Source organism: Phalacrocorax carbo, chromosome 1 (assembly GCF_963921805.1).
Source record: "Phalacrocorax carbo chromosome 1, bPhaCar2.1, whole genome shotgun sequence".
Lineage (NCBI taxonomy): Eukaryota > Metazoa > Chordata > Aves > Suliformes > Phalacrocoracidae > Phalacrocorax > Phalacrocorax carbo.
Genome location: NC_087513.1, coordinates 1585062 through 1596576, shown reverse-complemented (window position 1 = coordinate 1596576; position 11515 = coordinate 1585062). Strand labels below are relative to the sequence as shown.

Genomic DNA, 11515 nt, shown 5'->3' with positions numbered 1-11515 from the left:
AGGACGAGAGCCAAAACAGCCGCCCGGAGCCCAGACAGCCCCGGCTGCCCCAAGGACGGGCAGCTGCCGGAGCAGCTTTCCCAGCCAGGTTTTACACAGCAGTGGTGGGAGCTCGGGGCTCTGGCACCGCACCGGGTTTGGGGACAACGTCCCCGTCCAAACCCCAGGGCATCACCATCCCTCACCCCCTCGTTGTACCCCCCCAGCCCCAAAACTTCCCATCAGACCCAAGAGATGTTCTGGAGAAGGTTTGAGTTTTCCAATGGTTTATTTGTGTTTTGAGATTACAGAGTCTTTATTGCTGATCTAATACAATCACTCAGACATTAATATTTAAAACATCCTTTTGAAAATGTTACGGTTGCAAAGTTTTCATTTCCTCACTGCAGGCTGATGACAGGTTTTGTCTTATTATTTCTAAAGTTCAGAACAGAATTAATTTCCTTATACAATTTTGCTGGTGTTACCTAAAACTCCTTTTTCCTAACTCTTTAAAAATGTGTTACATTTAAAAAAAAAAAACAAAACCAAAACCCAAAACCCATTACACGTTTAATTTAGAGATGATCACAGAATATGATTCCGGATTGATTAGGAAAAAGCCAAGCAAGCAAAAAAGCTTACAGAAGAAGCAGAACGACATGGAGAAGAGCTTTAAAAATCGAGGTGGGAAAAGCCAGTTGGGATTTTATTATTATTTTCTTCTTTTTCTCCTATCTACCTGGCAGTTAAAACGGGCTTAAAAATCGGCACGAAGGAATTCACGGATGAGGACAGCACCACCGTATGCTGCACGAGCGACGGACACGGGAGAGGTAAGCGGCTGCGTGAGCTGTACCGAAGGGTCATGCAGATGGAGAGGGGTTTTCCCGGGGCAGCAGCGGCTGCGGTGGCGACACCTGTTTTCCAAAAGCTGCTTTGCTCAACGTGACCCCTCAACCGCCTCGCCCGAGAGCAGGATTTCACGCTGCGCATCTGCAGAGAACACCACAAACTCGGGGGTTCGTTGGCTGATGCGGACCAAGGTAATCCAGCGCAGGGAAAGACCCAAACGTGACGTTTCAAATAGCTCAGGGGACCCTTCGCAAAAAGCTCAGGATCTGGATAGAATTAATGAGTGAGTAGAGATTATTTTGAGTTTGTGGTTAGTGATCGGTCTATGATAAAGTCTTTTCCAAGGCCTAAGGTCTTCTCAAAGCACTAATGTCTCCTCAAACCTCAAGCCTTACTTCTAGGCTTTGAGAAATTTCAAAGAGGAACTCGGAATAAGCAAGCACACGAGTACGTGCACTCCAAAGACGAGCAGCTTGCGGTCGAGCTGACTTCAGGCCTCGGCATCAAGAGCCGCGAGGAGTACTTGCCCGCCGAGACTGCAATTCCACAGTTTTTCCTTTCTTGTGCGTAAACGAGCTACCACAAAAGAGTTTTTTCATGATGGGAAGGAAGTCCGTGAGTACAGAACAAGAATCTGTAGCTGACGAGGGACTCAGGTACCAAGGCAGCAACCACAGGATGAAGGCTTTTATGCTCACGGGGTCGGGCAATTTTATTTTAGAGGGACCGTGTTCTCCATGTGAACCATAAAAGTGACCCCGATGAGACACGGAGACTTGGAAAGTCACCCCGGTCAGCGCGCCGTGCTGTCCGCAGCGTTCAGGTAGCGCATCCTGGGCTAAAGCAAGGAACTATGGCAAATTTGTTCTCCGTCGGCTCTGATGCATCAAGATTTGAGGTGATTGAAGGGTTTTAGTGATGCTAAACTCCTCCCTGCGCACAAAATTGGGGCGGGGATCACTCTGGCGTACGTCTCTCACACTCAAAGGGGATTTCCAGATTTCATCATACAAATATTACTAGAAAATAAAACTCCCAAGATTTCCAACGAGGACTGAAATTCAGCTGGAGAAAGACCTCGCGCGGACACAAGTCCTCCCAGCTGGGATGGCCGACAAGCCCTACCTGGGTTTGGAAGAGCTCCCCGACGCGTGAGCAGCATTCATTGGTGAGGTTGCAAGGCTCTTCCACCAGCGTGGGCACCCGAGGGTGCCCGTAGCCCCAGCGGGAGCACGGCTTTGGTTGAACCGTAGGAGGTTGGCACTCGTAACGTAAGCAGCAGGAAAATACTGCGGAGCTGTGAAGAAGGGAGCGGTGGTGGGTCCTACCCCACCGCCACCACGTCCATTAGGGTCTGCCTCCGAGCGGGCACTGCTCTGCCCTCCCGGCTCCTACTGCGCGCTGGGGGCGATCCCCGGCCGACGCTAACGACCGGACCCTTCGTTACAGCTTTCAGCAGTGCTAAGGCGAAGTTCACCGACTTGCTGGCAGAACCGTCCCTCGGGCAGTTCGGCAGAATTACGAGAGGCTTCTCCAGTGATTGCCGGCGCGATTTACCGCTTTGCTGCCGAGGCGGCAGCCGGCTCTTCGGTGGCGCCTGGCGCAAACACGGTTTTTAGCTGCATTGTCAAATGGCATGAGAAATGCAAACCCGGCCGCCCTCTCACGGCTGCCGGGACCCTGGCAGAAGCGCTGGGATGCGAAGGAAACCAAAAGCAACCTGCGACCTCGAAGTCGGATCCCGCGGCTCCCGTCGCGTGCGTCGAATTAACGGTGACAACGGACTATTCCAAGTACATCGCAGCGGTTCGATTCCACCAGCTTCTTCCCAGCTTCCTCCATCCTCCCAGCCCCGAAAAAGAACAACCCAAAGAGAAAAATGAAACAAACAGAAAGAAATCCACCGTCTCCCAGTCCCGCGGCAGTACGAACACCAGTGGCAGAGGCCGCATGTACAGTATTCTAATTTAATAAATAAATAACCTAAACACACTGTCTACTATGTGAGCAAGCCCAGCTCTAACTTAGGAAGCTTGCGCTGTTTCATCCTGTACAGTAGTTGAGAAAAGACTTGGGTTCTCGTTCCTCGCGTTTCTCCGGGATACAGCGGCAGGAACTTAATATCTGGGGAAAAAAAAGAGAAAATGAGGTTTTGGCGAGGCGCTGGGGAGGAGATGTGAAGCTCCCACAGCAGCAACACAGTGTATTTTGGGAGGGGTAGAGACCAAGAGAAGAAATGATTTAGAAAGGGACTCGGTCCTCTTCTCCTCCCCCACAAATACCACATCGTATTTAGCCGCCTGCCCTCGCTGCTTGAACACAAAGCCTCTCGCTTCGAGTACGGGAGGGGGAAAATGCAACGGTGCCCGATTGATTCAGGGACTGAGTCTCAGCGGTTTGTGGCAACGTCGGCGCAGAAACCGGGGCGGATGCACTGAAGGTGCAAGAGCAAATGCCTTAAACACCAAAGCCTGGCTCAAACTGCCTGAATTTATCAGGAAGGCTCCCGTTAGACTGGGAACTAAAAGCGGCTCATTCACATCACAAGCAGAGCCAGGTATAAGGAGAGCGAGCTGCTTGCTTTATCGAAGCAAGCTGTTGAGCTGCACGGGGGTGAAGTCTAATTGCCTGTTATATCCAGAAAATGAGGCTACGTGCACCCAGAGATCTCTCGCTCCCCATCCAACGCACCTACACATCAAAATAGGGAACTCTGGAAAACTTGACTCTTTGCCTTTTGTATCTGGAGGCTTAAATTCCTGTGGGACACCAAACTAAAGCCGCCTGCGTACATCTGCACCCCGCGGTGCTTGGGGGATGTTTGAGCCGGCGTGGCTCTCCCTCAGTGCAAGGAATTTGCCATGACCCTCTACTTATCCCAACTTCTCTGCGTGTGGGAGAAACCGCGCTCCCCACAAGGTTGGGACTGCAGCCGGGCACCGAAACCGGGCAAAGGAAATTGAAGCGGAGGAAATTCCTCCACGGCACGGCGCGGCACGGCACGGCACGGCTCGGTGGTGCAGCAGCACCATGACGATTTTGCACATAGAACAGGGCAGGAAAAGAAAAGCTCAAGACCTGGAAAAACCCAGTGATTCCCCCAAACTGGAGCATTTTGGTGCGGCGTTGCTCTCGTGTGAGCGCTGAAGACCTGCACGCCAAGAAAATGCCTTTTCCTGCAAGAAAAGGATCAAGGCTTCAACCCCACCCCCCAAGCTGATCTGTGTTAGTGCGAAGCCATCTCATTTTCACGGTAAAAAACGCGTTGCAGCGCTGGCTACAAACATAAGCCTGGAAAGGGAAGCGATCCAGGGGCTCACGTTGAAAGTTATTATTTCTGGGGGGGTCAGCACAGGCTGCGCTGGGGGAGGAGAGCCACTGAGGCGAGCCCGCCCAAGCAGCCGCCGGCGCGAGGGGCGAACGCTGCTCTGCGCCACCTCATCCTTTGTCAAACTTTAAAAATAAAGCTGTCATCTGAGTTGGCCGGATGGCATCGCCCTGCCATTTGCCACGTCTGGGCGACAGCTGCTGCCAGATACAAAGGGCTCGTGCCCTGCCAAGCGTTCTGCGTCACAGCTCCAACCGCGCCGACCCCCTCCCGGCCGGACCACTTCCTACGTGGCGATGGGAACTATCAGAAAGCCTGTGATATCTTCTCAGGGGAGCGGTGGGATTAGACCCCGTCCCCTCTGCGCCCCCCGCGCGCGTACCCCACCCGCAGGGCAGAGGAAAGAGAGGTCGAGGAGCAGCACCTGTAGTAGTTTGGTTTGAAAGGTCCGTTCTTATTCAGTCCCAGGTATTTTGCTTGTTCATCCGTTAGTTCTGTCAGGTGGGCATCGAACGTTGGGAGGTGAAGGCTTGCCACGTACTCGTCTGAAACGATTTCAAGCCTCATTAGTATGGGTAAGGGGAAGGCAACGCGTCCCCTCCGGCTGTGCACCACGTCCCTAAAGCCCCAGCTGAGAAAGGCACCGCTCCTCACACCTTGGCTGCTAAATTGCACGACTGCTTTTCACCCTGAACGGGTAAAACCACGGCTGTCATCTATTTTGAGTGAGAGGGGAAAAACCAAACCTTCCTCTGAAACACCCTTCTGGCGGGACTCGTGGGTCTGCCTCTGTGTTACGCCGTACCCTCGGGCAAGCTTGGGCGCTCTGCTGGCGCAGGAGCCGCCGGACCTTTCTGGTAGGTGACCCCTAACGCCCAAGCTAGGGACAAGCTGCGCCTGGTCTCAAAAAAGACAATTAAGGCAAGAAAGTCCAGTTTTGCAGCAAAAGCGTGGTCAGTATAGCTTGTGTCCTCAGGAGAGGGTTCTGCTGGCAGAGCTGTCGGTCAGGGACTACGTGTCTTTGCAGCCAACGGAGGCAGCTCTGCTGGCAGAAGCCCTACGTGAAAAATCCCCTGCATCAGCGCGGATGGACTCCTGCGGTCGGCCAAGCCTGTTTTCCCCAGGTGGGGCGGAGAAACAACACGTCCAGTTTAGCGAAGAGCCCGGACCCAGCGGGAAGAGCTTGCTGGAAGACCCTGAGCTTGGCAGGGAGGGAAACGAGAGACGCCAGGATGCCGCGATGCCCTGCCGTCCTCAGCCCAGCCTAGCAAAACCTCCCTTCTGTTCAACCTCAAAACCAAAAGAGAGAAGGCACCGAGTACGTCTTTACCCATTTTCTTAGGCAGCAAGTACACGTCTTGCTTGTAGCGGCCTTCGGGAGCGTTGTACAGCTCTATCAAAGCCAAAGCCTGGGTGGAGAAGACACTTAGGTAAGTAACTGCTGCCCGCTCGGGCGCGAGGCGCTGCTTTCGGCTCAGCCCAAACGCTACTCGCCTGCGTGGTGGCGGTGATGGACAAGACGAAGGTGGGGACGGTGGAGCAGCTCAGGTTCAGCAGGCGGCCCTGGGAAGCAAAAACTGGTTGTTATCTCAAGCCGGCACCGAAACCAGTTTACAACCCTACAGAAGGTACCAGAACCGCCAGTGAAACGCGTCCCTTCTGGGATGAAACACCGTTTATCACACGCACGTGAATCCCAAGGTACTGGTTGCCCTTCTAACTCAGTAGAACTATTTAGAAGTGAAAATCTGACAAAACACCCCGTGGGAGATACCCTGGAGTGGGATAAAGAAAAACACAGGAGCTTTTCTGCCTTCCAGTAACTCACGGGCCAAACCAGGGTCACACCAAGCCTTCCAGCCAGAGGGACTATTGAGCTGCTGAGGCCCAAGGAGGTGATTTCTGGACACCCTTCGGCTCCACAGCTCACCCAGCCCCCATTTTCTCGCTCCGCAAGCAGAGAACAGGTCTTGCAGTTCCTTTGCCTGCAACTCACCTCCGCCAGAAGGACTATCCTCTTCCCGTCTGGCCAGATGACGTGGTCCACCTGGGACCTCACCCGCTCCCAGGTCAGCTCGGGTGTACGCAGGCTTGCCTGGAACAGAGTGTTAAAATAGTTAAAGCGCTGGCAAAAGATCAAAAACCAGAAGCTATATAATAGGAAGGAAAAGAGGAAGCAACTTGCTGACATTGTCCTGAGCTTATAGTTTCCTTTGGGTCCGGTTGCAGTCCCAGACCAGTGAAACCTTTATGAATCATAACCTGGAACTATTTTTATGACTACAATACATCAAAGCTCCAGCAACAGCTATTGTCCAAGCTCTTCTGGCTGAAGAGGAGTCACAGTCACCAACTAGACCGTGCACGGCTGCGGTCACTTCTTTCCAGCACAAAAACCGGCTTTAAACGCACGGGTTTGGCCGGGCGATTCCCCACTGACCTTCGGACAAGACTCTCCTGTTTTTCTACTCATCTCTAAGCACGGATGAGCAGATTTCAGTGGCGTTCGGTAAAGCGCGGTGGGGCTGAGCGCGCTGTGTTGCACCAGGCTGAACTGGCTGGGCCTTAATGGTGTAACAGCACAAAAGCAGAGGGACGGGGCTGGAGAGGGCGATTCACTGACTCGCTAGGGGAAGGAATGAGGGTGGGGGACGCCACACACTGCTCTGGAAGCTGGAGCAATTTGCCTGGCCCAGTGGCATCCTTTGGGATCGCAGGAATGACGACGACGTATCTGACAGTGTCTGCCGAGAGACGGGGAGCGATGGATTATTTGACCTCCCCCCAGGCGCTTGCTGAAGCGGCGCGGGTCAGACAGGGCTGCCGAAGGGTGCCGAGAGCCCCGTCACCCCAGGGCGGGCCCTCCCCGCTCCCGACGCGCGTCCCTGCGCTCACCACGTCGATCTCGGTGTTGGAGTGCCCCATGTTGCAGACGATGCAGCTGTTCTTCATCCGATCCAGGTGCTCCCTGGTCACCACGTTCTTGTTGCCTGCCAGACAGCAATATCCGTAATGAACACCCGTGGTCGCTTTCCCCACACTTTCTGCCTTTTCCTTTGGAAAAAGATGGGGGGGATTTTGGGGTGCGCATCCCCGGCGACCCGTCCTCCTGCCTCGGGGACCGCGTACCTGTGCAGGTGATGACGATGTCAACTTGTCTGATGACTTCGTTGAGTTTCACGAGCCGGAATCCATCCATGCTAAGAGGAGAGGGGGGGAAAATTAGCCTGAGAAGCAGCAAAACTATGCCAAAAATAGGATAAAAACCCCATCCAGTGATTCTCAGATACTCATTTTAACTCTCGAACGCCAGGCTGGAAAACAGCAAGGCAGCACGCGAAGGGCCACGTGCCCCAAGCCATTAGGAGGGTTTCTGGAGTCAACCCGGAGGATTCGTGACTGTTGTGGGGAGAAGTGAAAAGAGATCTGGGGGGTTTCACATTTTCTGCCAGGGCCTCCGCATCTGCAAATCTCAATTTTCAATCGAGTCGGCTTATTTTAAAGCTGCAAAGTACATCCAGAAGATGCAGATACGCCCTCCGGCTGCAGGATCCTTTCTGGTACGGATTTAGATCCTCTGCAGAAAAACCCAAACACCCCAAGCCCACAGATGTCTGTCATTAACCTCGCAACCCATATTTAGGCACCTACACGATCTTTAGAAGCGCCGAGCGCTCAGCAAGCCTTCCCTGACTTCACCGAGCAAGGTGTATCCAGCGCATCGGATAACAAGGGCAGGACTTTTTTGTAGGATTTGTTGACAGTCCTCCCGAGAACCAATTTCTGTGACTTTCACAAGCTGCAAAATCATAGTTACTATAACAAAAAATGGTCATTTTTTTCTGCTGTACGTCCCATTTCCTGGGTTTATTTTTCCCCCCGAAAACGCCTCGCAAGAGGGGCCGCAGGGCGTTGCCTCGTGCCGAGGCCGGGAAGGCGTCGCTGCAAACGACCAAACTCACGACTTAAGGTTGCGGCTGCTGGATGTGCCTCTTGTGAAGGTCGCAAAGCAAACCAAAAGCCGATCAGCTCTGCTAATTAAGCAGGGCTCATTAGTTTCCTCACCGCCCTAGCCCTTCGAAAGCTTGCTGTTAGGAAGAGGCTGCGGGTTTAGTAACGCTCCGGGTATTTTTGCGACTCTGCTTTCATAGTCACGTCCCATCTCGCACCCTGGGATGCAGAAGCGGCGTCTCTGCGCCAAAACGACCTTTACCTGGAGGAAACGAGGTCGGGTCTAACCGCATCGTGCCCGTGCGAGGGGGCGGCCGTGTGCGTTCAGCCCTGCCTCAGGGTACCGGCGTCAGTGGGGAGAGGCGTGCCAGGGGCGGGTGACCACAGAAACCAGAACACCCCTCGGGTGAGGGGCGTGCGTAGCACAGCAGGGCCCGGCTTTGCACTCCAAAGGTCACAGTTCGCTCCCAACCTCCTTTCAAGCCGTATCATTAAACTCTTGGCCACTGTGGCCATGATTATGCAAGCTGGCACGTGGCATACAGACTAACTGGGTGATGCTTTGGTGCAGGAACCCTTTTCTGGCCAAAAGAGAGAGCTGTGGGTCACCCTGAGGGTGTGGAGAAGCCACGAACCCCTCACCAGCATCGCCCTCGGCAGGGACGACTGCCGACCGGTTTCTGGCCATGGTTTTCCTGGGGAAAATAAAAGGCTGAAGGAGAAGCCGGGCTCGGTGCGGCTGCTTACCAGGCCTGCAGGGCACAGATGGGATCGATCTCTGTCACGTACACTATGGAGCCCATGGCCTTCAAAGCAGCACAGCAGCCCTTTCCAACCTGGGGAGGGAGAGGAGCACAGAGGAAGAGTGAGGTGCCGAGAGCTCGGGAGAGGCCGCGCGTCGGTACGGCCGGGGGAGGCTCACAGGGGCCGTACGGCTGCGGGCGTCTCTTCTGCAGCCCCAGGGGCCCTCTGCAGCCCTCTTAGCAACGCTGGCTGCATACACCCAGTTTTTGGGTGCATGAAATTTCTGGACTTGGAGTAACCTAGGATCTGAGTCAGGCCCAGCTTAGCTAAGAGAGGTACTAAAAAATACAAAAGTGCCGTTGGTTTTGGTCCCAGAGAGTTCTTTTTCCCCCAAAACTTCCTGATATGTAGAAAACACCACGATAATGAGAGATTTAACTTATCTCAAGGGAAGTTTAAGAGTCTCTTGTAACCTTTAGTCTATTTAGGAAGCTTAACAATTTAATCTCCAAGGGTTAACGAGCTTTAACCTTTACACAGCTTACAGGTGCAGCTCGCAGGGGAATTCAGGGGAATGGTTAAACGAGCAAGGGTTCCCAAAACCTGCGATGACACCTGAGAAAATTGTCCCATTTCAGCTCTTTGGGAAAAAAAAATAAAGAGTCCCAGTAGAGCACCCACAGCACAGCCCACCGTAACTGGTGTGAAATGGTCCCAACAGGAACTGCCGAAGGGTGAGTAACCCAGTCTCGCCTCGAGAGAGGGCTCCTCCGTTTGGGGGTGAAATCACAGATGTGAGTCAAGAGTCATTTATCTTTCCTGACCACGCTTCAGCGTGCAACGCTGCGGCTGCACGGTACATCTGCAGAAGCCATTTAATATATAATATAAAGGATAATATTAATATGTGATATATTAATAGCTGGATATGTCAATGTTCAGATATTAAAAGATATTCAGCATACTTAATAGTCACGTCTTTTAAGATTCAGGTTTGGTATCGGTTTAATACTAAAGAAAGATACTGGAAATCAAGAAAACCTTTGGTTTGGGCCAACCTGGCAGGTTTGAAGATACCTGCAGATGCTGAGAAAAGCCCCGAGGACAGAAAAGCCCCGTCGGATACAGCCACGCAAAGGATGTGCCGAGTTTACGCGCGGTACTCGCATGGAAAGTACGAACCCCTTACCTCCCCGTAGCCACAAACCACTACTTGCTTTCCTCCAAACATCATGTCTGTCGTCCTTTTAAGGCTAAGGAAAAAGAAAAAAAAACAAACAACAATTAAAGAACAGCAATAAGATCTATTTGTACAGGCTGGGAGAGCTGGGGTTGTTCAGCCTGGAGAAGAGAAGGCTGCGGGGAGACCTTATTGCGGCCACCCAGTGCCTGAAGGTGCCGACAAGAAAGCTGGAGAGGGACTTTTTACGAGGGCATGTAGCCATAGGACAAGGGGCGATGGCTTTACACTGAAATAGGGGAGATTTAAATTAGATATAAGGAAGAAATCCTTCACTGTGAGGGCGGTGAGGCTCTGGCGCAGGTTACCCAGAGTTGTGGATGCCCCGTCCCTGGAAGTGTTCAAGGCCAGGCAGGACGGGGCTCTGAGCGACCTGGGCTGGTTGAAGATGTCCCTGCTCAGGGCAGGGGGTTGGGCTGGGTGGCCTCTGAAGGTCCCTCCCAGCCCAAAGCATCCTGCGATATCCCATGACGACGCTGTGCAGGACAGCGCTCCTCCTCGGTTGGCTCCTCCTAAACTCCGTGGTAGGATCCGTACCCCTGAGGACCCGCAGCAGCTCTGGGTGCAGACGGGACCCGGAAGGCACCTAAAAACGGGCTTTTTGCTTTGGGAAGGGCGGGTGCTCCCAGTGAAATGCAACAAAGAGCAAGGATTTGGGGTTTGGATCCCTTTCTTGTGTATTTTTGTTGCTGTTGTTGGTTCGCTTTGTTTCAGTACTCCAGAAATACTTAAAATCTTTTAAAAATATATTTTTTCTTAATTTTTTTTTTTTTTAAGTCAAAATACCCCGCAGAAATAACTACAGAAGAAGCAGGGAAGTGGTAATTTATTGCCAGAATCCCAGTGCCTCCCACAAATAAAGCTCTCCTTTCCACACGGTTTCCTTCTGGTTTCTCCTGAAGAGTGTCCTACATTACAGGCTATTTTTAGCACATGAGTAAATAGGTTAGCAGTGCAGGGAAGGTGAAATTCCCTCACATTTCCAAAAGAATTTAGATTAAAACCACAGCAGATTTAATTGCACCTCTGCTCAGGTTTCCCTTGGCCCAGATTTAGATGCCTGAGCCAGACTTAACTCCGATCCCAACTTACCCACCCACGAGGTCCGTCATCCATCACAACCGAAGACCAGAAGGTAAAGAAGATTTTTAAAGATTTTAACGTTTCTCAGCCACTGACAGCATCTGCTACACACGGAACATGGAGCTAAAAGTTGCCTCCTTGGGCACTCAAAATCTGGGGGCAGCCGACCCCCATGACAGAGGCTGCCTTGGGTGCCTTGAACCCTGTGACCACAGAGCAGGGGCATGGCCGTAATAAAAAAGGAAGGGCTACTTAATCAGAAAAATTACTTCATCAAGATGTTTTCATAGAGTCAGAGACTGGTTTGGGTTGGGAGGGACCTTTAGAGGTCATCT

The 11515-nt window shown here is 52.6% G+C and overlaps 1 protein-coding gene across 2 annotated transcripts in view; it reads right to left on the bottom strand.

Moving 5' to 3' along the window:
• Positions 1-249: 249 nt before the first annotated feature.
• Positions 250-11515, bottom strand: part of AHCYL2 (adenosylhomocysteinase like 2) — a 116179-nt gene continuing 104913 nt past the window's right edge. For both annotated transcript variants that reach the window (XM_064441625.1, XM_064441634.1), the window contains exons 9-17: positions 10047-10110; positions 8861-8949; positions 7292-7362; positions 7058-7152; positions 6159-6257; positions 5657-5725; positions 5493-5571; positions 4587-4707; positions 250-2958 (exon numbers count right to left, since the gene is read on the bottom strand). In XM_064441625.1, coding sequence (XP_064297695.1) covers positions 2952-2958; positions 4587-4707; positions 5493-5571; positions 5657-5725; positions 6159-6257; positions 7058-7152; positions 7292-7362; positions 8861-8949; positions 10047-10110 — 694 coding nt within the window. In that variant the 3' untranslated portion in view covers positions 250-2951. The remainder of the gene's footprint in view (positions 2959-4586; positions 4708-5492; positions 5572-5656; positions 5726-6158; positions 6258-7057; positions 7153-7291; positions 7363-8860; positions 8950-10046; positions 10111-11515) is intronic.